Here is a 26,425-nt window from a genome sequence, read left to right as displayed (position 1 = left end):
CGAAATATTTTATAACATTTGAAAAGTCCTTTACTGTCACCTCAATTGATCGATGAAACGATCAATTGAATACATCCTTGCTGAATAAAATCATTTATTAATTTTTTTAAAAGCATTAAAACCTCTAAAGGTGCTGTAGATTAGTCGAACGCTCTCTGTGAAACTCTACACCCCATAACCTGACATGCTGAGTACATGCGTAGTTTCATCTGCGAGTGAGGCCATTCTGTGTACAGCTGACAGAGCTACAGGTCGTATGCCCCTACCGTTTCCAAGGAAACTTACTTTAAAGTTCCTTGTGATCCACCCACTCGGGTTGCAATGCTGCACCAGAAACGACCATCATATACAGCTTATAGACTCTGTAAAACGACTTGTGCGTCACGTTTTAAAGATGGTAGCGCGTCTGCGTACCTCAGTCACAGAGCAGCAGCAGGTGGCCGCACAGACCCCGGCTCTCATAAACTCCCTGTGTAACATGTTGCCGTGGCAGCAATTAGCTCGTTCACCTGCCCGTCTCTCCTCAGCCTCTCCGCTCTGTTCGTGGTGAAGTGAACAACAAGTGGTTGCAGCCAGCAAGGTGTTGTAAAAACGGACCGGTGGAGGCAGGAAGGGATGCGCGCAACAGATTTGATATACATCAGTGCTTCTGCAAACCTGGATGAGTCACTGGTCTCTGAAAGAAACACAGGGCAGGAGGGGGGAGGAGGGCACTGCTCTCTCCAGGGAGAGGAGAGCTGGCTGTCTTGCGTGTCATTTCTGAGGACTAGGCACGACTGGAGAGGGAGGCAGGGAAGAGAGGGAGATTAGGAGTGTCTGGGTGGGTGGGATTGAAGATGATGGGGAGGAAGAGGAGATAGAGAGATAGCTAGACAGGGAAGAGGGGGTTTGTTTGTTGTTTTGTATTTGGCTCGTCACTCTTGAAGTAGATTTTGTTAGGCTAGATAGAGGGACCAAGTCCGTAGAGACCTGAATTCATTACTCGAGTCACATCTACAGATTTTTTCTCTCTCTCTTGCTCTCTCTCTCTCTCTCTTTTTTTTTTAACTGAGTAAATCTGGATCCAGAGAGTGTCATGTTGCTCTGGATGGGAAGTGAGACAGCGGGCCGAGAGTAAGAGGAGGATGGCGTACACACAGGTGAGTCCCGGTCGCTACTGCCGAACAAACTCTACTATTTGGATTCTTTTGGATTGCACTTTTCATCTTTATATGCGTCTTGCTTTGCTCATTCATTCATAATCAGATTTTTTTTTTTTTTTATCTGATGATTATTTAGGCCTAAAAACATTTCAGTTTTGTATGTATGATTTTGTGTGTATTTATTCAATTTTAAGTTCTTATTATTTACAAAATATTAGGATTTGATGAGTTAATTTTCGAAATGTGTGAACATTTCCACATTATATACATGAAGAACAAATGGCAATTAATTGATGTGGGATTTGGGATATCAGTAATATTTTAATTTAAAACCGTATAGGCTACAGACAGACTCACTGATGTTTTTGTGGTTTAAGTACGTATGCAGCTTCTTTTTGATGTTTAAACTCTGTGGCGGTTTACTTTTGTGTCTCTGCGCTGTATCATGATTCTTGGAGCTGTGCTAAAGACCCCTGGGATGGGGATAGCACTTGCTGGAATTGGCCATGTGGACCAGTGGGCACTGTGTCCCATCCCTCCCATCTCTGTGACCCTAATGCGTCATCTCTGCCTGAGCCAGCGGCAGCAAGGTGCGGACTGGGAGGGACAGGAGTCCATATCGCTGTTGCTATGGTTACAGCCACAGCTAATTGCTTAGACAACATTGGGACTCTGATGAGAAGCAAGAGAGCTGGACTGAGGTTGAGAGCAGGAACAGGGGGTGGGGAATGGGAGAGAAATCAACCTGTAGATATTCACATGTGTTGAAAGGAAGGAATATTACAGTCCTGGGGGTGCATGAGTGTGTAAACAGTCATATGTGATAGTTGATGTTTTTTGAAAATACAGATTAGTTAGAATGTGGCTTATTGGGAATGCTTATCAAAATAAGTTAATGCAATAGCAAAGGTGGATTATTACAGTGCTCTTAATTTAATACCCAAAAACATGTCGGTCGATATTTGAGGCTAGGAACTTTTTACTCACTGGCTGCACCTTCAAAGTTTTCTGTATTTTTTATTTATTTTTTTATTATCATTGTTTATTTATTTATGTATTTATTTTTTCAATTAGACCAGCACATCAGGGAACACATTTGCCCAATATATACACTACCATTCAGAAGTTTAGGGTCAGTATTTTTTTTTTTTTTTTTTTTTATGTTTCTGGAAGGAGTCTGTCACCACGCCTGTTTGTTTAATTAATATTACCGTTTATTACAATTCAAAATAACTTTCTATTTGAATATATTTTAAAATGTTGTTTATTCGTGTGATGCAAAAGCTTCAGAAATCATTCTGATATAAAGATTTTGTTTTGCATTTCTTGTAATTATCAATGTTGAAAACAGTGTTTTGTTTTTTTTGGAAACTTTATATATATATATATACACACACACACACACGCACACAAATTTGGACCCAAATATGGGGCGCAGAGCTGAAGTGGTTAAGGCTTATCAAATTAATTTAATTGACATGAATATATGCACTAATTTTATATATATATATATATATATATATATATATATATATATATATATATATATATATATATATATATATATATATATATATAATTCATTAAATAATCCTAAAAAGATTCCCTAAGATTCTTTAATGAATTATGAATTATTTTAAGCAATGTAATTGTCAGTTTGAAAGTATAACACCCACAAAAGAATATCAGATGAAGATGAATACAAAAAATAAAGGTAACAGCATGTGATACACAAACAATAAACGACAATCAGGGCAGAGAAATTATTAACTTAAATACACACTCATAATGAACTAAAAGACTAACAGATGTGATGGTCAGATGAATTGCCATAGTAACTAATGATGGCGGGAAACATGAACAAAGACAACAGGACATGATGAGAAGCAAACTAAAAGTCCATGATAATAAAACTAAACGAGCAAATAACTGAATATTCCTGACAGTAATTATATTTTACTGATAATTTTGAGCAATGTAATGCACCCTTGCTAAAAATTCTTTGAAACATATCTTACTGAATCCATCAAAAACATGAACATGGTGAAATGTTTGTAATAATAATATTCATTTTCAAAATAAAATTTGGCAAAAGGTTGCTAACAGATTTCATTACTATGGTTGAAATGTTGTATTTTTATTTAAATACAAATCGTGAACATTCAATAAAGAGACATGTCCTATCACCGTAAAGTCTTTTTCTCTCTCTTTGCATGAACTCAACCTTCTGCTGCACTCAACCTTTGAAAAAGAACAGTTGGAGCCCATCAATGAGGTATGTGCAGACAAGTAATTTATTCAACTCATTCTTTTTATAATCTGTTCATTAACAATGATGTAGAAAAAAAATAGCTACTGTATTTTTATAGCAGCTCTGAGATCCTGTTAAACTCATTTTAGCAATTTAGTGAGAAGCTTGACACCCTCAGACCTCTCTGACCGTTAAATGCTTGTGAAGCATAAAACTTCATCCATTCATTACAAAAAAAAGAAAGAAAAAGGATGTTTACACACATTCAGAGTTGTAGCTTGACCTTTTCTTTCTATCTTTTGGGATGGATTTTTTACCATCAACATCCTGTTTCAAGTCATTTATTATTTAACCAACCATAGGCACATATTCAGCCACAGCGGAGGTAAGAGCGACTTGGCTTTTTGGAGCGAGTAATTTTTATGATCTTCTTGTGTTCTTTTGTCTCTTTGGAATCATTTACCGGTAGTCTAAATTAAGCAAGTTGTGTTGTGCACATCTCTTTCATGAAGGACCTCTATTCATACATCTGGCCAACCTTGTAACGGTCACACTGAGTAATGTTTGTCCCGCCCCAGTTTCAGTTGGATTCACGTCATAATGGGAATCAAAATCATTTATTGAAGAGTGTTTGTGTGTGTGTGTGTGTGTGTGTGTGTGTGTGTGTGTGTGTGTGTGTGTGTGTGTGTGTGTGTGTGTGCAGTCCATTTAAAATATACACACTGTAAAAAAGAAAATAATAATGGCTCCAATTGAAAATTTTCAAGTGACTGATCACATCAAAATTTTTCAGTTGGCCGAATTAAAATTCTGTGATTTGATTGCAATTTAATTCACAGAAATTCAATTCGGCCAACTAAAAAATTTAGATGTGATCAGTCACTTGAAAATTTTCAATTGGAGACCTGAATTTTCTGTACAGTATATATAATCAACACAATAACTACATTGTACTTTTTTGATACAAGTACATAGTACAAACCTGATTCCAAAAAAGTTGGGACACTGTACAGATAAATAAAAACAGAATTGAATGATGTGGAAGTTTAACATTTTAAAATTTAATTCAGAATACAACATAGATGACACATCAAATGTTTAAACTGAGAATCATTTTAATAAGTTGATTTAAAATGTTATGGCATAAACATCTCAAAGTTGGGATTTGGCTGTGTTTAACACTGTGGGGAATCACCTCTTCTTTTGGGAGCATATGTTGTTCTAGAACTTGGATATATCTTACAGCATTGATGGTGCCTTTCCAGGGGCCTCATTTATAAAACTGTGTATAGGATCCCTACTAAAAGTTTACGTCTGCCCAAAAGCCAAAAATTGCGTATGCCAAAAAAAATCTGATTTATAAAACCGTGCGTATGCACTCCTGTGAGCAATGTTCCCTTTATAAATCACAGATCACCCGCAGTGTACGTGAACCAGCCTCTGTTATTTGGTGGCCATAGCAGTGGGGTCACTAATAAAAAGAAGCAGTGCGAGTCAATTGTGTCAGTAGGACAGAACGGACAGTTGCAGAATTAAAGAAAAAAGGGTCCAACCTGAAGGAATACTAATTTTTTTACGAACTTATTGCATTTGTGTTTTTTGTTTTTTTAGTATATATATATATATATATATATATATATATATATATATATATATATATATATATATATATATATATATATATATATATATATATACATATATATATATATACATATACATATATATAAAACTGTCCTCCCATCGCCAGAGCGTGGCTGCAAATGAACGCATGCTTCTTCATGAGTTTTTTTTTTAATAAACACCGTAATAGTTAGGACCGAGGATGAGTAGCAATTGTGCGTCATGACTGTATTTGCAGACTTTGACATTTTATGATATATGAAGCCTATATTAAGGGAAATATTTTGTTTTTATAGCCTACTGTTCTGCAGTTCTCTAATTAAAGGGTACTTCATGCTATTCTGTATCACATGTAGTCACGCCATCTCCTCCTGTGCTCCCGTTGTGGACAATGTGACTGTAAGGCAGCGCTGATTATTATTTGTAATTATTTTTTATACATTTTGAATTACATTTGGATTTTACTAGATGTATATAGCCTAAAACAATCAGCACAAATAACACTGTTGGATTTAATCTTCATGATAACGTATGAAATGGAGTGAAATTTAAATGTAATTAATTCTTATTATTACAAGGCTCTGTGAAATATTTGATTTCTGATTGGTCAATCACGCATTCCAGCGGTATGTTAATCCCAAATAACAACCGCTCATCCAGGTACTACGAGTTATCTTGACCGGTACTACTTCTATGCTTAACCCTGACGCCATCTTGTGGCTTAAACAGCCGTGGGTTACAATGGAAGACTTCAAGGCAGGTTTCCCTTATAACGTTTTTAATATAGATCTTTTTCTTACACAAATGCATCGATTCGAATCAGAAGGTTCTAATAACCCATCGGAGTCGTGTGGAGCACGTTATTTGACTGACAGCTGCATTTTTTATGGACTTAAACACAACTACAACTACTGCTTGGATTACCGTTAGCTTGGACTTTTTAAATATAACTCCGATTGTATCTGTCTGAAAGAAGAATGTCAACTTGAGGGTGAGTAAATCATAGGCTTGGTTTCATTTTTGGGTGAACTAACCCTTTCAGCATTCATTTTAACATTTAGCAAGGGCATATGTCAAATCTTCAGCAATAGACAAAGGCTTAAAGCATGTTGGAACTGTTTTTCTTAGCGGAAGCTTTGCATAAGAGCTAATAAAATATTTAATCTCAAGACAATATTTTGTGTCTAATTTATTTGAGACTAGTAGCCGTGTAATAATGTAACAACCGGCTGGGTGTACACTATCCCTTACTTATCGTTCGTCTCACATTTATTATCTACAATCTAACTTCAGTTCACGACCTTACCATCTGTGTTGGTGTCACCAATTCCCTTTGTCTCCAGAATGTGCGTACACACGGCTCAAAGTTTGCTTAAAGGTGCGCACATTCTCCCGTCAAGTTTGTTTTTTTATAAACAAACCTTGACTACACAACCTTTGCGTGGGAACTGGCACAAGCTTTATTAATGAGCCCCCAGATGTGTAAGCTGCCCATGCCACACACACTCATGCAACCCCATACCATCAGAGATGCAAGCTTCTGAATTGAGCATGGATAACAACTTGGGCTGTCCTTGTCCTCTTAAGTCCGGATGACATGGCATCCCAGTTTTCCAAAAAGAACTTCTGGCTGAGCTGAAGATTCAGCTGAGCACAGAACAGTTTTCCACTTTGCCACAGTCCATTTTAAATGAGCCTTGGCCCAGAGAAAACACCTGCGCTTCTGGATCATGTGTAGATATGGCTTCTTTTTTGACCTATATAGTTTTAGCCGGCAACGGCAAATGGCACTGTGGATTGTGTCCACTGACAATGTTTTCTGGAAGTATTCCTGAGCCCATATTGTGATTTCCATTACAGTAGCCTTCCTGTATGTGATGCAGTAACGTCTAAGGGCCTGAAGATCACGGGCATCCAGTATGGTTTACCGGCCTTGACCCTTACACACAGAGATTGTTCCAGATTCTCTGAATCTTTGGATGATATTATGCTCTGTAGATGATTATAACTTCAAACTCTTTGCAATTTTTCTCTGAGAAACTCCTTTCTGATATTGCTCTACTATTTTTTGCTGCAGCATTGAGGGAATTGGTGATCCTCTGCCTATATTAAAGGGAGGGGGGGGGGGTGAAACATCTCATGTCAATCTTGAGTATCTATAGAGTAGTATTGCATCCTTAAAGTCTTTAGTTTTATTATATTTATAAAAGAAATATAGGCTGTACCGAGTCTTTTCGGAAAAAATCGAGTGGGCGGAGAATCACAAACACGCAGCTTCTGCACGAGAGCTTCTGAAAGCTGACATCCTCAAGCATGGAGATGAAAACGTTACCCTAAATAAACCATGGCTATCATTTTAAACTAATACATATATGATCCAGAATCAGATATGGAGGCTGAAATAGAAATTTGCTGAAATTGAACAGGGGAAGCAACAACAGCAGGACGTCCATCTCTGTGGTATGTACTGTATTTAGTGGCCTGTAAACATTTGTGTGGGTTTACTCGCAGTTTATGAGGACATGATTCGGTTTATGGACTATTGTATGCGACTAAACCTTAGCAGTAGCAAGCAAAATGGTTTTGCACGTCAGACTAGTGTAACGTTATACATAGAACAACAATGGAGTAACCGTTATTGCATTTGAATGACGAAGCACGCTTTGTGAGAACGCTAGGTTTATGTTTGGGTGGTTTTACAGTAATCAAACTGACACCTATACTGGTCAGCTAAATAAATGTATTTAAACACACACCATAGATCGCATGCTCCATTGATAAATTAACTAACGTTATACAAGATCGTGTTGGTTACTGATGTTTACTTACGCGACGATAGCCAACAACATAGACATTCGAAGCAGTTTTACTCACTGTCTGTTTCCAAAGAACGACGTGAACCTTTATCGTTGGGAACGCTCGGTCAAAAACACACTTCTTTGGTAAGTTAACTGTTGATTTCGTGAAGCCCTGACAGCAGAGACCGTGGAGATCCACTTTTGGGACCGAAGCGTATGTTGTGAAGCTTCCCGTCATTTCTGCGTTCAAATCGGTTCAAATGCAGCGCTGCCTTCCTGGAATGCTGTGCTGAAGCCTTGAAGTCGCTTGATGTCACCCATAGGAATAAAGTGGAGCGACTGGATCTGCTGCACCTGAGAGTATTGTTTATGGGCGGCGTGCATCTAGTCACACGTGCGCGCACCCTACCGGGAGAAGAGCCCGTACGGCCCATACAAGGACCTTCCACTCTATCGACGTCAAGCCGACCCATACTCAAAAAAAACTCTCCGAAACTTGTGAGAAACCGGATGGAGTATTTTTGACACAGAAATACTCCATCAAACGTCCAACTTGGTTTTTGAAACTTTGTCTATGTTTAGGATGGGAATCCAAGTCTTTAACAGTGTAAAAAGCTCAGTATGCATGAAACAGCATTTCACCCTCCCTTTAACTTCTGAGAGACACTGTCACTCTGAGAGGCTCTTTTTTTACCCAATCATGTTTCCAATTGACCTAATAATCTGCCAATTTGTCCTCCAGCTGTTCCTTATATACATATCTATATACATGTCCTTCTAAAAAAAAATAGCATATTGTGATAAAAGTTCATTATTTTCTATAATGTAATGATAAAAAATAAACTTTCATATATTTTAAATTCATTGCACACCAACTGAAATATTTCAGGTCTTTTATTGTTTTAATACTGATGATTTTGGCATACAGCTCATGAAAACCCCAAATCTCAAAAAATTTGCATATTTCATCCGACCAATAAAAGAAAAGTGTTTTTAATACAAAAAAAGTCAACCTTCAAATAATTATGTTCAGTTATGCACTCAATACTTGGTGGGGAATCCTTTTGCAGAAATGACTGCTTCAGTGCGGCGTGGCATGGAGGCGATCAGCCTGTGGCACTGCTGAGGTGTTATGGAGGCCCAGGATGCTTCGATAGCGGCCTTAAGCTCATCCAGAGTGTTGGGTCTTGCGTCTCTCAACTTTCTCTTCACAATATCCCACAGATTCTCTATGGGGTTCAGGTCAGGAGAGTTGGCAGGCCAATTGAGCACAGCAATACCATGGTCAGTAAACCATTTACCAGTGGTTTTGGCACTGTGAGCAGGTGTCAGGTCATGCTGAAAAACGAAATCTTCCATCTCCATAAAGCTTTTCAGCAGATGGAAGCATGAAGTGCTCCAAAATCTCCTGACAGCTAGCTGCATTGACCCTGCCCTTGATAAAACACAGTGGACCAACACCAGCAGCTGACATGGCACCCCAGACCATCACTGACTGTGGGTACTTGACACTGGACTTCAGGCATTTTGGCATTTCCTTCTCCCCAGTCTCCCTCCAGAGTCTGGCACCTTTATTTCCGAATGACATGCAAAATTTGCTTTCATCCGAAAAAAGTACTTTGGACCACTGAGTCCAGTGCTGCTTCTCTGTAGCCCAAAAGTGGCTTGACCTGGGGAATGCGGCACCTGTAGCCCATTTCCTGCACATGCCTGTGCACGGTGGCTCTGGATGTTTCTACTCCAGACTCAGTCCACTGTTTCCGCAGGTCCCCCAAGGTCTGGAATCGGTCCTTCTCCACAATCTTCCTCAGGGTCCCGTCACCTCTTCTCGTTATGCAGCGTTTTTTGCCACACTTTTTCCTTCCCACAGACTTCCCACTGAGGTGCCTTGATACGGCACTCTGGGAACAGCCTATTCGTTCCGAAATTTCTTTCTGTGTCTTACCCTCTCGCGTGAGGGTGTCAATGATGGCCTTCTGGACAGCAGTCAGGTCGGCAGTCTTACCCATGATTGCGGTTTTGAGTAATGAACCATGCTGGGAGTTTTTAAAAGCCTCAGGAATCTTTTGCAGGTGTTTAGAGTTAATTAGTTGATTCAGATGATTAGGTTAATAGCTCGTTTAGAGAACCTTTTCATGATATGCAAATTTTTTGAGTTTGGGTTTTATGAGCTGTATACCAAAATCATCAGTATTAAAACAATAAAAGACCTGAAATATTTCAGTTGGTGTGCAATGAATCTAAAATATATGAAAGTTGAATTTTTATCATTACATTATGGAAAATAATGAACTTTATCACAATATGCTAATTTTTTTAGAAGGACCTGTGTATCTACATTTAAATTGCCCGGCCTCTTATTGCTACCTGTCCCAACTTTTTTGGAATGTGTAGCTCTCACGAAATCCAGAATGAGCCAATATTCTGCATGACATTTAAAAATGTCTCACTTTCAACATTTGCTGTTATCTGTAATATATTGTGAATAAAATATAAGTTCATGAAATGTGTAAATTATTGCATTCCTTTTTTATTTACAAAGTGGACAGTGTCCCAACTGTTTTTGGAATCGGGTTTGTAGTTAAAGACACCTAATATAAAGTGTGAGCAAAATATTATTTTTAAAGAAAAGAATAATTGTATTTAAGGATGCATTAAATTGATCAAAAGGGACAGTAAGGACATCTATAATGTTATAAAAGATTTATATTTCAAATAAATGCAGTTCTTTTGAACTTTCTATTACTCAAAGAATGCTAAATTAAAGTGTCGTGGTTTCCACAAAATATAAAGCAGCACAACTGTTTTCAACACTGATATATATATATATATATATATATATATATATATATATATATATATATATATATATATATATATATATATATATATATATATATATATACATATATATATATATAATTTTTGGTCAATTTTGAACACTCACTTTTGATCAATTTAATGAATCCTTAAAAAAATTTATTAATTTCTTTTAAACAAAATCCTTTATATTAGGTGTCTTTAACTATTATGTACTTGTATCAAAAAAGTACAATGTAGTTATTGTGTTGATGTTGTATTGCAAAATACTTCTACGGGTACGGCAAGTGAGAGGTCTGGAAGTATGGGTAGGTTTAAAGATGTTATAAGAGAAGGACAACAGCGTACATGCAGGCATTTTTTTAAAATATAAGTGCATACAAAACATGTATGTGCACAATAAGTGCATTGTATCAAATGATTAATGTACATTTTAGTGCATAGTAGTTAAAGACACTTAATATAAAATGGGACCAATATTTTTAATAGTTCTGTAGATATATTTAATTAACTTTTCTTTTTTTCTTTTTTTTTTTGGTTGTTTGGAATATAGTCCCAATAGAGATGTAAGAATTTTTTTCTCTGAGGCCCTTGCTATATTTATACTTCAAACTGCAGTTGACCAGAGAATAACAACACAAATGCAATCCTTGAAGCACTGATCATTCATTACCATTTTTATCATCATAATTTTCCATGTATGTATTTTCTGCTGCCTGTGCAAGTCAATCAGTTACAGTTCACTGGAGAGTCTCTTGGTGTCCCTTTGCGGTCTTGGTCTCAGGGTCTTCTGTCCAGACTGTCTGACTTCCTGTTGTGTCGCTGGTCATGCCGCTCCTGTTGGCAGTGGTGCTGGGAGTGCAGCTGCTGTCAGTCCACTGATGAGGAGGTGGAGATTCTGGGGCCTTTTCCAGCTCAGACTCCATCATGGCTGTGAGTACACACCCGTACACATTGCAAATAACCCAGAACAGCTCATCATTTTTATCATCTGTCTGCTCTGCTTTTATAACAGTCAGAGTAAGATTGAGACTGAATAGTCAGAGTTACTGAACAAATCTTAAGACAATCCCAAAAGCACCGTCTGTTTAAGGCTTGTTTTTGATGGATGGTGTGTTCTGGGTTATGTTTGAAATGGAATACTAGGCTTTTGCTTGTTGCATATTGCAGTGTGGGCTGCATGTCCATTATTGTCCTACTGTCATAACTATACTATTTTATCATCTCTATATTTATGAGACACAGTATGGGGTGAGATACATAACCAAACGTTGAGGGGTGGTACATTTTTTGTTTGTTTGTTTAATCAAAAATACAGTAAAATCAGTCAAATTGTGCATATATAACACTTTTAAATAATTTTAATATATGTTTAAATTGGAATTTTTTCCTATGATGGTAAAGCTGAATTTGTTTAGCATCATTACAGTCTTCAGTGTCATGATCCTTCAGAAATCATTCCAATATGATGATTTGCTGCTCCAGAAACATTTGTCATGTTGTCAATGCTTAATATAACAATGGTTATTTTGTATTTTAAATTCACATGTAAAAATGTATTACCTTTGGCATTAACTTCAACAAGTATGTGTAAGGATCTATTGACAAAAATGAAATATAATATGCTTAACTGTTTTCAGTGGTGCATTTATTTGATCAAAAATACAGAATTTTTTATATTGTGATATATTATTACGATTTAAAATATTTGGTTTTCAATTTATTATATTTTAAATTATTATTTATTTCTGTGATCAAAGCTGAATTTTCAGGATCGTTCCTCCAGTCTTCAGTGATCATGATCCTTCAGAAATCATTCTAATATTCTGATTTATTATGAGTGTTGGAAACAGTTCTGCTGCCTAATATATTTGATGAATAAAAGGTTCAAAAGAACTGCATTTATTCAAAATAAAAACATATTTTCATATCATATAAATATCTTTTACTATACATTTTTCATCAAAGTATTATAAAAAAAAGTATCACAGGTTTTGAAAAAATATTAAGCAGCAGAACTGTTTCCAACCAAAATGAATCCTCATATTAGAATGATTTCTGAAGGATCATGATCACTGAAGACTGGAGGAATGATTCAGAAAATTCAGCTTTGATCACAGAAATAAATGATCATTTAAAGTATAATACATTTAAAACCAATTATTATTTTAAATTGTAATAATATATCACAATATTTTTTTTTAAAAATCTGTATTTTTGATCAAATAAATGCAGGCTTCATGAGCAGAAGAAACTTCTTTCAAAAACATTACAAATAGTAATGTGTCCAAACTTTTGGCCTGTACTGAACACTTTGTGTCCCCTTACAGTGAAATCAACATTTTGCGGCATTATGTTTCTACAGTATCTCTTAATGACCAAACTTCTCTACAGAGCGCTAGTCACTCTGTGCGCTCTCCAAGGACAACATTTATGTCTGTGGATTGCTACCGTAGCGCTGGTCATTTGCAATTCACAACCTCACCGCTAGATGCGGCTAAAATTCACACACTGCACTTTTCATTTGAACTACTGCTAAGAGAGCAGTAAATCGTGTAGCTCTAGTTTGTAGTCATTGGTTTTCCAGGCTAATGAAAGTGATAATGATGCAACAGATGGCTTTCCTGAGACGTTCTAGGATCCTGTTTGTCTATTCCCTGTTACTCAAGCTCATTATGACTGAAGTGTGGAGCTATTTGTGTTCCCATGCAGGAACAGCAAGGGTAATATAACTTAAATTGAGAAGTGATTCATGTATTTGCTGGGATAATTTGTTATTTCAGTGCACACATTCACCACAAGCTGTCAAGCTTTTACATAAGCATCCTTCTTAATGACATCATTCAATGACTTTTGCCAGGTCTAAACAAAGGTTGCCATAAAAAAAAAATCAATTTCACCATTTCCATTTCAATACACTTTATCAGCAGTTTCCTCTTGAGAATCTTGTTGTAAGGGATGGAGCTGATGTGGTCACCAGAGACTACTGGTTTATCCTGGTCTAACTGAGCTCATGCTTTGTGGGAATTTGATGTTTGTGTAATACTAAAGAAACCGGGACAAAATGGCTGGGTGAATTTTTATTTTTTTCAGACTTTTGACTAAGAGCTCCAAAAAAATGTGATTATAGAATGGTGTTAAAATCCTAAAACATGGGAGATGCATCTTTAATTGAATGGAGCTTGTCCTTCCAGACTATAATTGTACAGTCATGACATATACCTCGCCCTGTAAGTCCAGCCTCTCTCATTGGCGCGAATTGCTTCTAAGGCCATTTGTTTTAGAATCGTCCGTTGCTATGACAACTATCTCCCTCTGAGCTGTAGTCATGGACACAAAGGGTCCTTGATGATCCCCAAGGGTTGACTCGGAATCAGGCCTGCACAGAGATATCCCGCACAGAATATTTACTTCTGGAGTTGGAAAACAACCAGATTAGAAGATTATGTTGCAACAGCTATTACACAATACTGGGCAATAATATGACTGCACATTCAATATCTGACTATGTCAGATATGCAAAACAAATTGAAGACATGTTCATGCCGAATGTTTCTGTTTTTATAGCATATTGTCATTTGTTTGTCTGCTTTTTTCATTGTCAGGCCATGTTGGTCAACACACCCTACTTTTTGTCTTATTTTAAGATGCGTGTGAATTGACATCCAAATTGTATAACTTGGCAAACGTTTGCAGTTGGCCAGTTTAGCATGCATTTGTGTGATATACGTAATGGACAGAAGCATCAGCAATCATACTGTTTCATACAGTATGTAGCGAGTAATAACAGTATTACCCCACACATAATGTTTCATAAACATCATACAGCTCAACCGTAGTTTTTCTGCGGCAGCTGGTTGACCAACACATTTTTGCTAGTTAAGATGGTAACAACCTGCAGTTCGAACAGTAGAGGATGATGCTAGAAACACCAATGTTATGGGTTTGATTTCTAGTTATTTTAATTTGTAATATTTTACATTTTGCTTTATTTTGGTTAAATAAATGCAGCCTTGGTGAGCATAAGAGATTACTTTTAAAAAGCATTCATTTTTACCGACACCGCACTTTTGAACAGTAGTGTAAATGTCAATATATTCAGGGAATGGGTATGTAGTGTCACTAAGGCTTTACAAAGTCATCTTTTTCAGTGTCAATGAATGCAATGACGAGAAAGGCACACATTCTCACCCCATGGATCCGGACCATGCGTCACCTATTCAATCTGACACCACTACAAACTGCAGGCCGCCCATCACAGAAACTTCCCGATCCACCTTCAGCCTGGCAGGCCAGCTGTCCAGTAAGCCCAGACTTCACTCTCAATTTAAACAGATTAGCGTGAGTATGATGACTTGAATTTTACTTAATGGCTCTCCCATATTGCAGGTCTGAACGCCCGACGGCCAAGCTCCCCCATGGTGGATGTAAAGCCAATTGAATTTTGGGCAATGAGACCCAGGAAGGAAGTGGTGCAGCCCCTTCGTAAGCCCCCGACACCACCGGATGATTACTTCCGCAAACTGGAGCCTCATCTGTACTCTCTGGACTCATGCAGTGATGATGTTGACTCTCTGACGGATGAAGAGATCCTGATGCGGTACCAACTAGGCATGCTGCACTTCAGCACACAGTATGATCTCATCAATTGCCACCTTAGCGTGCGAGTCATCGAGGCCCGGGATCTGCCCCCTCCGGTAACGTGCGACGGTGCTCGCCAAGACATGGCCCACTCAAACCCCTACGTGAAGATGAGCCTGCTGCCCGACCACAAGAACTCCAGGCAGACTGGAGTTAAACGCAAGACCCAGAACCCCGTGTTTGAAGAGCGCTTCACTTTTGAGCTCCCCTTCCTGGAGGCCCAGAGACGCACCCTACTGCTCTCTGTGGTTGACTTTGACAAGTTTTCACGGCACTGTGTCATCGGGAAAGTGTCTCTTCCTCTTAGTGAGGTTGATCTAGTGAAGGGAGGACATTGGTGGAAGGCCCTGGTGCCCAGCTCTCAGGTAATACCATTCGCCTGAGTCACATTATTATTTTAGGTGTGCCTCTTGCATTGATGAACATGTTAAAGTTAGATCACATAAAACTAAATTAAGTTATTTAGTCAAATGTGAAATCATTGCGGCCATACGCCAGAATGCCCTGCCTCAAAAGGATACACACCACAGTACTCCTAAATATTTCTTGTCCTAGAATATCTGTGTATATGATGTTTTAAATGAATGTCAACCTTTGTATTTTGAGAGGTTAATATGTGACTTCTTATTGTAATTAACGATATTTTTATATTCAAATATATTTTAAATTTATTCATGTGATGGTGAAGCTGAATTTTCAGCATCATCACTACAGTCTTCAGTGTCACATGACCCTTCAGAAGTCATTCTGATATGATGATTTGCTGTTCAAGAAACATTTATGAATATTATCAATGTTGAAAACAAATGTGCTGCTTTGTGTTTGGAAGCTGTGGTATATTTTTTTCAGGATTATTTGATGAATACAAAGTTCTGACAACAGCACTGATTTGAAATGGAAAGCTTTCATAACATTATAAAAGTCTTTACTGTCAGTAAATTGTATGTATCCTTGCTGAATAAATCATTTTATAAAAAGTTTACAGGCCCCAATATTTTGAACGATTATGTATTTATCTCTGTTCCAATTGATATTAACCTTGAAGCATCTGTCAAGAAACTATTTGTAAAATAGCATTTTAAAGGGTAGTACAAGTACAAAGTATTATTTTCCTGACATCATTATCATGACACTAATTTCCCAATGTGATTTTTTTCAGCATGAGGTTGAGCTTGGTGAACTTCTTCTGTCCATAAACTACCTGCCCAGTGCTGGCAGGTTAAATGTGGACATTATCCGAGCAAAGCAGCTGCTTCAGACAGATATGTGCCAAGGTTCAGGTAAATCTATTTGTGTGATTTTCTCATTATGCTCTTTAAAATGTCTGAGAACCTATAGAAGAACTGCAATTATTGCAGAAAACAATGCAAAAAATACTATTTCCTTAATGTGAGGTCATGAGGTTACACTGGCCATGCAATAAAGTTAACCAATAGTCTAATGGCTAGTTAGTTTTTGCTTAAGCAAATTCACTATTGCACTGTAAAATCGAATCAGTTAACCTTACTTAAAAAAAGAATGCAAAACTAGGAATAGTATTTTGTCAGTACAATAATGTTGGCAAGACCGGTAGTGTACTTCATCATTTACTTGATTTTAGATTAGTGCATTTCTGACATGGATATATTAAGCAATTGCAAATAAAGCTTATTGTTACAATTAATAAATAAAATGTAATTGTTACCATTGTTGTGTTTTGCATGCTGAATGTTGATGTATGTGTGTGACTCAAGCAAGGTCAATTGCAAATTGTTGTCACAACTACAGTTGGATTATATCAACACAATTAAAGGTTTTATGAGTCACAAGGTGTTTATGACATAAGTGTTCGCAAAACAGTTTTAATGATCATAATTCTTCATGAAAAGTAGACTACCCATTGAGCAATAGTTAGAAGTTTGGTCATCTTTTAAAAGCAACCTATTTATAACTTCTCTTCCTTTGAAACTACAAATAACTGTGATTTCTTGCTGCTGCAACATTTGGAAGGGAATTATAGTAATATAAATTATATGTTCCAAATGACAAACCAAAGGGATCACTAAACAACCCCATTTTAGAAAATCAACATCAGTTTATGTAGACAACTTATGTTTTCTTCAAATTTTCAGTTGTATTGTCATTTTAGCATTCAAGATGACTTAGAAGTGGATAGACTGCAGAAGTGGAAGAAATGAGTGAAAATTATATGAATCATATAAGATGCCCAAATGACAAAATGGTACACCAACCAAACAATTCATCTTAATTAGGATTCTCCAACAAATTACTAGATTTTTACAATTAATTTAACTAAAAAGTGTTAGTTAGAACAACCAGTTGATTTTAGAGTGTGGTCTGGCTTCATTTTGGTATGTAAGGCCCACTTTCATAATCTAATCTGGTCCTGATGGAGAAAAACACATTTTGCAGGATCTTATATCACAGTATCCTGTTTCACTCAGAAATATTACATTACATTTTCAAATATGTATTATTTGTTCCAGATGTCAATTTACGTAAACTTAAACCCAGTTGCTTCTTCTCTGTTGTCAGATCCTTTTGTGAAGGTGCAGCTGGTGACGGGTCTTAAGTTAATGAAGACTAAGAAAACGTCCTGTATGAGAGGCACCATTGACCCCTGCTACAACGAGTCCTTTAGCTTCCGTGTACCTCAAGAGGACCTGTGTGAAGTCAGTCTTGTGTTCACAGGTATTGTTTTGAAAATAAATATGTATATTGGAATGTGTGTGTATGTGTGTGTATATATATATATATATATATCCTAATAGGACATCCTAATACATTAGAGGCGACAAGCCACGTGATGTAGTAGGACATGCCTATTTTTAACCAGGGGGGATATGTTGCAATTCCTAACAATTAGTGTAATCTATCTTGTGACCAAGGGCTGCCATGGGACACCTCATTAAGGTTCGCTTAAATTCCAATCGGATTTATTCAATTACAGATGCTGCCAGTCAGAACCTGACCTGCACAGTTGTTCATGCTGAGATTTTATGCACTGGTACACACTGACATTTAATATTTGCACTCGTCACCCAGGTGCAGCCATGCACTGTGATTGCATAGGGCCGAGAGTGGCCTACGCTCATAACCTGCCATTTGAGACAGTACAGAGCAGCAAGCCCAGCCCTTCCTCAGCTTTAATCAATGCTGAGTCAACAGTGGTATTTAAATACAGGAATATCTCACGCTAAAGGGTGAGTGCAGCCTGTGCCCAATCTAGGCTGGTCAGCATGTGTCTCTCCCAGTGGTACCAGCCAGGGCCGCCTGCCCACCGCTTCTCTCTGATGTTTCTGACTACAAAGACTTGCAATCAAACGTTGCCTGCAATCCCACCCCTTCTGGGCCTCTGTCTCTTACTCCTGGTCTGTTTGATGAGTCTCCCTCTCTTCTTTTTAGCTCACTCTTTTTGTCAGTTCTTTTACTTTCATATCTTTGCATTTACCATTATCATCCTCTTTGTCTTTAACTGAAAGATCCCTCTGGCTGAGCAGGTAATAGGAGTTTAATGGTGGCGTTATGTCCATATGCTATCCATAAGCAGTGAGTGGAACCAGATCTTCTGGATCTCTTCAACATGACTCCCATTAGGCAGCTATGCGCATTGAAAGGGGTCAAAACTGTGCCCATCATCATAGGTGTAGTGCTTTCACTAGTGGTCCGATATTTGGATTGTTCTGTTTATCACAAAATGTGTGTTTACACAGACACATGTACTTACATGAGTATACCGAGGTAGCATAAGCAAAATGCAATACAAAAGTCCAGTGTTTTAAAATAAATTAATCAGATATTAATTTTGGTACAATCCTGTATTAGCTATAACTATGTATTTATTTATTTGTTTGTTAATACTATTAATGATAGTATACAAGACTAAATTGATTGTTTTTTCTATTATTAAAGTATAAACATCCAGTGTTTTAAAATAAAGTAATCAGATATTTTTTTATTAATTTATATTTATTCAATTTTGTTTGTTAGTTTAATTAATGATTGTTTGTTATTGTTATTATTATACAAATATTGAAATTATGATACTTCAACTCCCGCCCCATAAACTCCCATGATAGTGGGGTAAATAATAGTATTCATATTGGTTTGGGTTGTTTTGAGCTGAAGACGTCCTCTCTAATTTTCAAACATGCTTCCTTTGATACACATTTGTGCGTTTGGAGTAGGAGATATTCATGCATTATAAGAAAACATCTGATGCCTACGTCTCCTCGGGCTTAGTAGTTCTCATTGTACGCCAGCAGGAACAATCTGTACCTCATCACAACTGTGGATTTATCAAATAAGAACAAGCCCAGACCGGGAGAGCTCCCTTAGGATTGTTGAACGTGACATATGCTGATGATGTCAACTGCTCAACATAGCGAGTCCATTGCACGCGTCTGCGCCAAACAGTCACCACGCCTGTTCCTTTGCTTTAAACTGATGATGTCAGCCATCCAAACAGCTCAATGTTTGTCTCTCAACTGACTATACACCTCCCTGCCAAAAAAAAAAGTTGCTGTTTGAATTTAAATTGAAAAATGCTTAAGAGTCAATGATTGGATCATTACTGCAGTGGTTGTTAAGTTTCTAGTATGTTATATGTTTGGCAACAGTTCTTCCAACCCTAATTGATGGAGTGTGTAGCTTTTCATTGAGTACACGATCTGGACCATCAGTTCAAGATCTGGACCAAACATTGATGCTCCTCTTGATGGAAATAGCATCACAGCATTCATTTTCATCAAGTGGTGTATTCATTTTTTGGTCAAGATCACAAAAAGTCACAAATTAAAATTCTTTCTTCATTTATTCACCTCATGTTGTTCCAAACACATCTGACTTCGGATACATTTTGAATAATGTGCTCATCTCTCACAATGACAATGAATCGCACATCATACAATTATTAAAGGTGGTTCATTCAACTTGTGTACTATTTCAAATCTTCTGACAAAACCTGACTGAAAGGTTTTTTTTATTTTTTTTATTTTTATTTTTTCACTCTTCCCCTTTAATGGGTTGTTGTTGTTAACCATTGCGACCGGATCGAGTCTGGGAGTTGAACTCAAGAACTAGATTCATGATCATTCAATCATTCATTGAGTAATTCACAATGTTTTTTTGAGCTAATACACTGAAGATTATTAGACTCACAGACTTTTGTTGGAATTTAGCGCAAGAATCATATGGACTACGTAATATTTTATGGTTTTTTTTAAATATATATATTTTCCCAAATTCACCATATATTCACATTTTGTTCCACAAAAGAACATCATCTAATCTAATTGAAGGTTATTGAATAAAAAAAGCCCTCCACTATAATTAGGAGTGTCTCCTATCCTAACTCAGACCTTGAATTCAAATAGTGGTGAGGATAAAGAATAGTGGACATTTTTACTCATGTAGGCTGTAATAAGAGCTTAGCTGTATTCTTGAGCCACACCAAGGTGAAGGAGTCCTTGGCATTCAGCTGGATAAAGCTCTTCTCAAAAGCTGATGTTGCTTGGAGACTGTGTTTCATCAGCTCTGGTTTGCAGCTGGAGTCATGATGCTGGGAGATCTTTGTCTGGAGTGGGGCTGCATCATTGACTGCCACCTCTGGGTTTTGTGACAAAATTATTTGCATTTCCTGCTATTTTCCCAGCACTCCAATGCCAGTTACAGGAAAGAGGGGGAAATCAGTGAGAAGAAAAGTCTTCAATCTTGTTTATGAGCAACGTGATGAAATTAACAGTGCCTGATTCTCTGACGCAACTCCATTAACAAAATTGGATTGAGGCGGAGAAAAATAGATTGACAGAAAAGATGAATAATACACCAAATAAATGAGCGGACACATTTGTGTCAGTGTTATTTTAGTGTAATTGATAGATTGACATATTTTCATAGTTTCATAGTTTTTATCTTAGTTTTAGTTAAAGTTTCAGTCATTTTTTTGTTATTTCAGTAATTTCTATGTGGTTGGGTTTGTTTTGTGTTTTTTTTTTTTTTTTGGAGGGGGAGGGCAACATGTAAAATATTTGGATTAAAATATCCAAAAACCACTAGAAAAATGTAAACTTACTTACATTATCCAAAATGTTTTCAAGAATGTCTTAATCCAGAGAAATAAGCAATTTTAACCAGGGCACAGACTGTCCATGCATCGGCTGTCAGTGACATCATACCCTCATTACCCTTAATTTCCATTTAATTTTCCCACTTTATTTTGTAGACGCCATGGGAAAGACGCATTAATGTATTATGTAATGTATTATGTGATTTATTGGACAGGTAAGCAACTGTTTGGATACATTCATCAACAGAAAACTAATTATTATATAGCTCAACACAGCTAGTCTTATTGTTTAAATTTAGTTTTCTTGATTTAAAGCGAGTACCATGTTTTAATGCCTAATATCGATCTAACTTGTATGGTTAGATGAGAACAGGTGTCTCATAGTAGCTGCCGAGCAGATGCACAGTAAGTTTAGTATGCTACTTCAACTTAAATGCACAATATGTCATTTTCGCAGCTCGAGATTGTTTATTCAAAACAAAGGTGTAGCTTCATGACGCCTTGATTTCGTGGAATCATGGGAGTTGTATTCACAGCTACAGCCGGTGGAAGACAGGACTCGGGCAGAAATAATATTTATGGATGAGCTAATGTATTAAAGATTAATTAATATGTAGCAGGGTGCGGCTGAAAGACGCTGGAGCTGAAGGTGGCCACTGGAGCGATTCGTTAATGAGAGATGCGCGCGGCAAGGCTCAAGAACAGTTGAGCTTTTATTATGCCACGACTTATGCGGGGTAACGCTGTTTTATCATATTAGATACATTTGAGTGTGTTTAAAATTGTTATATTGCTACTCTGTGCATTTGCTCAGTGGCTACTATGAGGCACATGTTGCACACTGCAGTAAGCTTGATCAATATTAGGCATTGTAAAACAACCCAATCATGGTAAATCAAGAAAACAAGATTTTAACAATAAGATAGCTATGTTGAGAAATAGTGTATCCGGAAAGTATTCACAGCTTTTTTTCCATATTTTGTTATGGTACAGCCTTATTTCATTATTTTTCTAAAAAATCTACAAATACCCACAATGACAATGTGAAAGAAGTGTGTTTGAAATCTTTGCACATTTATTAAAAAAACATGTACGTAAGTATTCACAGCCTTTGCTCAATACTTTGTTGAAGCACATTAGGCACCAATTATAGCCTCAAGTCTTGAGTTTGATGCTACAAGCTTGCCACACCTATTTTTGGGCAGTTTCTCCCATTCTTCTTTGCAGGACCTCTCAAGCTCCATCAGGTTGGATGAGGAGCATCATTGCACAGCCCTTTTTAGATCTCTCCAGAGATGTTCAATTGGGTTCAAGTCTGGGCTCTGGCTGGGCAACTCAAGGACATTTACAGAGTTATCCCGTAGCCACTCCTTTGCTGTGTGCTTAGGGTCATTGTCCTGTTGGAAGATGAACCTTTGCCCTAGTCTGAGGTCCACAGTGCTCTCGAGCAGGTTTTCATAAAGGATGTCTCTATACATTGCTGCATTCATCTTTTCCTCTATACTGACTAGTTTCCGAATTCCTGTAGCTGAAAAATATCCCCACAGCATGATGCTGCCACCACCATGCTTCACTGTAGGGATGGTGTTGGCCAGGAGATGAGCAGTGCCTGGTTTCCTCCATCGGGTTCTTGGTCACCTCCCTGACTAAGGCGCTCAGTTTGGCCGGTCGGCCAGCTATAGGAAAAGTCTCGGTGGTTCCAAACTTTGTGACATTAAATGCTTCAGAAATATTTCTGTACCCTTCCCCAGATCTGTGCCTCAATACAATCCTGTCTCGGGGGTCTACAGACAATTCCTTGACATAAACTGTGGGACCTTTATATAGACAGGTGTGTGCCTTTCCAAATCATGTCCAATCATCTGAATTTACCAGTTACAGGTGGACTCAATGAAGTTGTATCACAAGGACGATCAGTGGAAACAGGATGCACCTTTTTTGTCATTTTTTTTTAAATTTTTAATACATTTGCAAAGATTTCAAACAAACTATTTTCACGTTGTCATTATGGTGTATTGTTTGTAAAATTTGGAGGACAATAATGAATTGAATAAATTTTAGAATAAGGCTGTAACATAATAAAATGTGGAAAAAGTAAAGCTTTGTAAATACTTTCCAGATGGACTGTATATAACAATGATTAGTTTTCTGTTGATGAATCTATCCAAACAGTTGTGCTCACCTGACTAATAAAACACACACTATAGTAAAGTATCTTTGGTGTTTCCATGGTTTCTACAAAATAAAATAATTTGTCACAAAATCAAAGTCATTGACAGCTGATGCACGGACATGCCACGGCCTGGTTAAAATTTTTGTAAACATTTCGGATGATGCAAACAAGTCAACAAAGTATGTAACATTGTTCTAGTAGTTTTTGATATTTTAATCCAAAAAACTCTTACATATTGCGCCCTTAAATTAAACGAAAATAAGAAATGTTGCCTTGGCAGCATTAGCTGAAATAAAACATTTTACTTTATTTCAGTTAATGCTTATTTTAATTTAAGAAAAGGGGGAGGGGGAATATAGTTTTCCTTTAATAACGATAACACTGATTTGTGTTTAAAACATTAGATAGAGAGGGAAAATCTTAATTCATTCACAGTACAGACAGTCCAAGCAGCAATTATCGCTAATAAGGTGTTTGTTTGATTATCTCTGGATGTAACATTGATTTTATGTCTTTTCCTTCATAGTTTACGGGCACAACATGAAGAGCAGCAACGATTTTGTTGGTCGCATCGTGATTGGCCAGTTCTCCACTGGCCCGCCGGAAACCTCGCATTGGCGCCGGCTCATGAGCTCCCAGCGCACCCCGGTGGAACAGTGGCACAGTCTGCGCTCCCGAGCCGAGTGTGACCGCGTCTCTCCCGCTTCTCTCGAGGTCACATAATACTAACACATGAGAGTCAGTGATCTATAAAAGAACTTTGACTTAAAACTCTAAGATCCGGGAGTGTCTGGAGGTTTCAGTGTGGCATTTTTAAGGGTTTAAATCATACACTAGATCTATTGGCTTTATCTTGGTGTTATTTGTGTTCACTCTCCCTTACCATTAATATAATCGGGAGAGGTAGATCGTAGAAAAGACCTCGGAGAGTATTTCCGTTTATGATGATGAGCAGAAGCCTGCTGTTCATGTTTTCTTTTTATCACATTGATACTATCTTACACAGGAGCTCAATAATCTCAGCATCATCTGATCCTCAGCTGCATTCCGGCTGCTCAGGTGTTCAGAGGAAGAGTTGTCAGCTGTGAGGCTCAGGCCGTTTGGAACACGCCTAACCACTGTTATGGTCTGCGGTGTCTTAATCATATTGTTTCTTTTTTTCAGACTTCAATATGATTGCAGTTTTTGAAGTAGTGGGAAATCTGTGGCAGCACAGATGGAAATGTTTAATTTCCCAAATTCAATTTTACACCAAAGCTTGTGTTTTGTGACCTGTATCACTGTTCTCCATGCACATTTTGACCTTTTATTGTGCTTGTGTGTTTGTGTTTGGTAAATGTTTGCACTTATGGCAGCTCTACAGAGGTCTACAGAAACCTTAAGAGTATTTTTATTTTTTGTCTGTTTTTTCTTAATCATGACTCAATTTTTTCGTGATCTGAATATACCAAAGGTTTTTTTCTTGTGATCTTTACTTTCGGTTTTCTGTATGTTGCTCATGTTATCACTTAAATATATGTCCATTCACTTTCTTTCAAAAGTTTTTCTTAAAAAATTTTTTTTTATTAAAATGCATTAAAAACATCAAAATACATTTATAATGTTACAAAATAATTATTTGATTTTAAATAAATCCTAATCCACAAAAATATTTCAACATTTTCAACACTGATAATAATAAGAAATGTTTCTTGAGCAACAAATTATGAACATGTGACACTGAAGAATGGAGCAATCATCACAGGAATAAATTAAATTTTAAAATATATTAAAATTGAACTGTAATAATATTTTACGATATTTTTTATCAAATAAATGCAGCCTTTGTGACCATAAGAGTCTTAATTTAGTACAAAAAAAATGACAAATTCTTTCCAGCCCCCAACTTTTGAATGGTATATAAAAAACTTGAGAAAACAACTTTTCACAATAAGTCAAGTCAAAAGACTCCCGACAAAAGACAAGTAATAATGTTTGGCTTCTCAGGGCCTCCGTAGAGGTCTGTATCACTGTGTAAATGCTTTAGTGTTAGTGTCTGCACAACAGTGAACATACTTTCACAGCTTGGGCAATATAATGCCATGCCAAGAAGGTGCAGATAAATGCAGTTTTCTTCGCTCTATTACCTTCACTCCTAGTCCGACGCTTTTGCCAAGTTCAGTTCATAAACTGTGTATTATCAACATGTTGGAGCTGTATTTTGTCTTTTCCTCAGTCCGTCTATGAAGTGCATACACATAAACAAGTTAAGATTAGAGAAAACATTTTGTTAGCATAGACTCAACGTGCAATCAAAAACTGTATCCTTCTTCGTAATCTTTCTTGCGTGTGACGTCTGCGAGATAAGTGCTTGTTTCAGGTCAAGAGTCAATTGTATGTTTCCACCAATGTCAATGTTAGTGTAGATGACAGTACAGATGATTAGAGTGGTAATAACACATGAAGCTGTGTCAGTGAAGATGTTTATATTTATTTAGATTAAAGATATATATATATATAATAGATATATTTATCTCTAAAGCATCTGTATATATTAATAGCTCACAGAATTGATGCAGAACAAATGCATGTCGCAATAGATGAAAAAAGAAACATAGATAAATCATGAAAGGACTTCACTGACAAAGATTTAGTTTTCAGGGGTAACTGTTTTTAACTATCCTTATATTTTAAACGACAAAAAAAAAAAAAAAAAAAAATTTGTCCACTGTCTCGTCGTCTGATCTGAAATTTCTGAGAGTTTGTTACTCTGATGCTGTCCATATAATGGTTTATTAGGTGTGCGAGTAAATCGGCAGACTCCCTTTAAAGGTCTCTTTCCCGGAGATTGTAATGTGTGAATCCTTCAGAGAGATGTATCAAGCGAGGAAAGTGTATTATGTTTGTTTCGCATTAAAGTGATGTTTGTTA

General features: G+C 37.1%; 1 protein-coding gene across 3 annotated transcripts; it reads left to right on the top strand.

Annotated features, from left to right (window-relative positions):
• The first annotated feature begins 838 nt into the window (after positions 1 to 838).
• syt17 (synaptotagmin XVII) lies at positions 839 to 26,425 on the top strand. Of its 3 annotated transcripts, none has more exons than XM_067415813.1 (9): positions 839 to 1,139; positions 3,400 to 3,417; positions 11,419 to 11,567; positions 14,786 to 14,937; positions 15,024 to 15,640; positions 16,435 to 16,555; positions 17,811 to 17,966; positions 24,042 to 24,229; positions 24,522 to 26,425. In XM_067415813.1, the coding sequence occupies exons 1-9, from the start codon at positions 1,125 to 1,127 to the stop codon at positions 24,546 to 24,548; spliced, it is 1,443 nt and encodes a 480-aa protein (XP_067271914.1). In that variant the 5' UTR covers positions 839 to 1,124; the 3' UTR covers positions 24,549 to 26,425. The 3 variants fall into 3 exon arrangements, with proteins under 3 accessions (XP_067271914.1, XP_067271928.1, XP_067271922.1); XM_067415827.1 differs by having other exon boundaries at positions 11,360 to 11,567; XM_067415821.1 differs by having other exon boundaries at positions 24,042 to 26,425.

Source organism: Pseudorasbora parva, chromosome 2 (genome assembly GCF_024679245.1).
Source record: "Pseudorasbora parva isolate DD20220531a chromosome 2, ASM2467924v1, whole genome shotgun sequence".
Taxonomy (NCBI): Eukaryota; Metazoa; Chordata; class Actinopteri; order Cypriniformes; family Gobionidae; genus Pseudorasbora; species Pseudorasbora parva.
The sequence above is the reverse complement of the archived record's forward strand: the minus strand, read 5'-3'. Positions and strand labels throughout refer to the sequence as shown.

Coding starts and splice junctions, on each gene's coding strand:
- syt17 (XM_067415813.1), top strand. Junction 11,568..14,785: donor GCTCAGACTCCATCATGGCT/GTGAGTACACAC, acceptor CATCTTTTTCAG/TGTCAATGAATGCAATGACG. Junction 15,641..16,434: donor CCCTGGTGCCCAGCTCTCAG/GTAATACCATTC, acceptor GATTTTTTTCAG/CATGAGGTTGAGCTTGGTGA.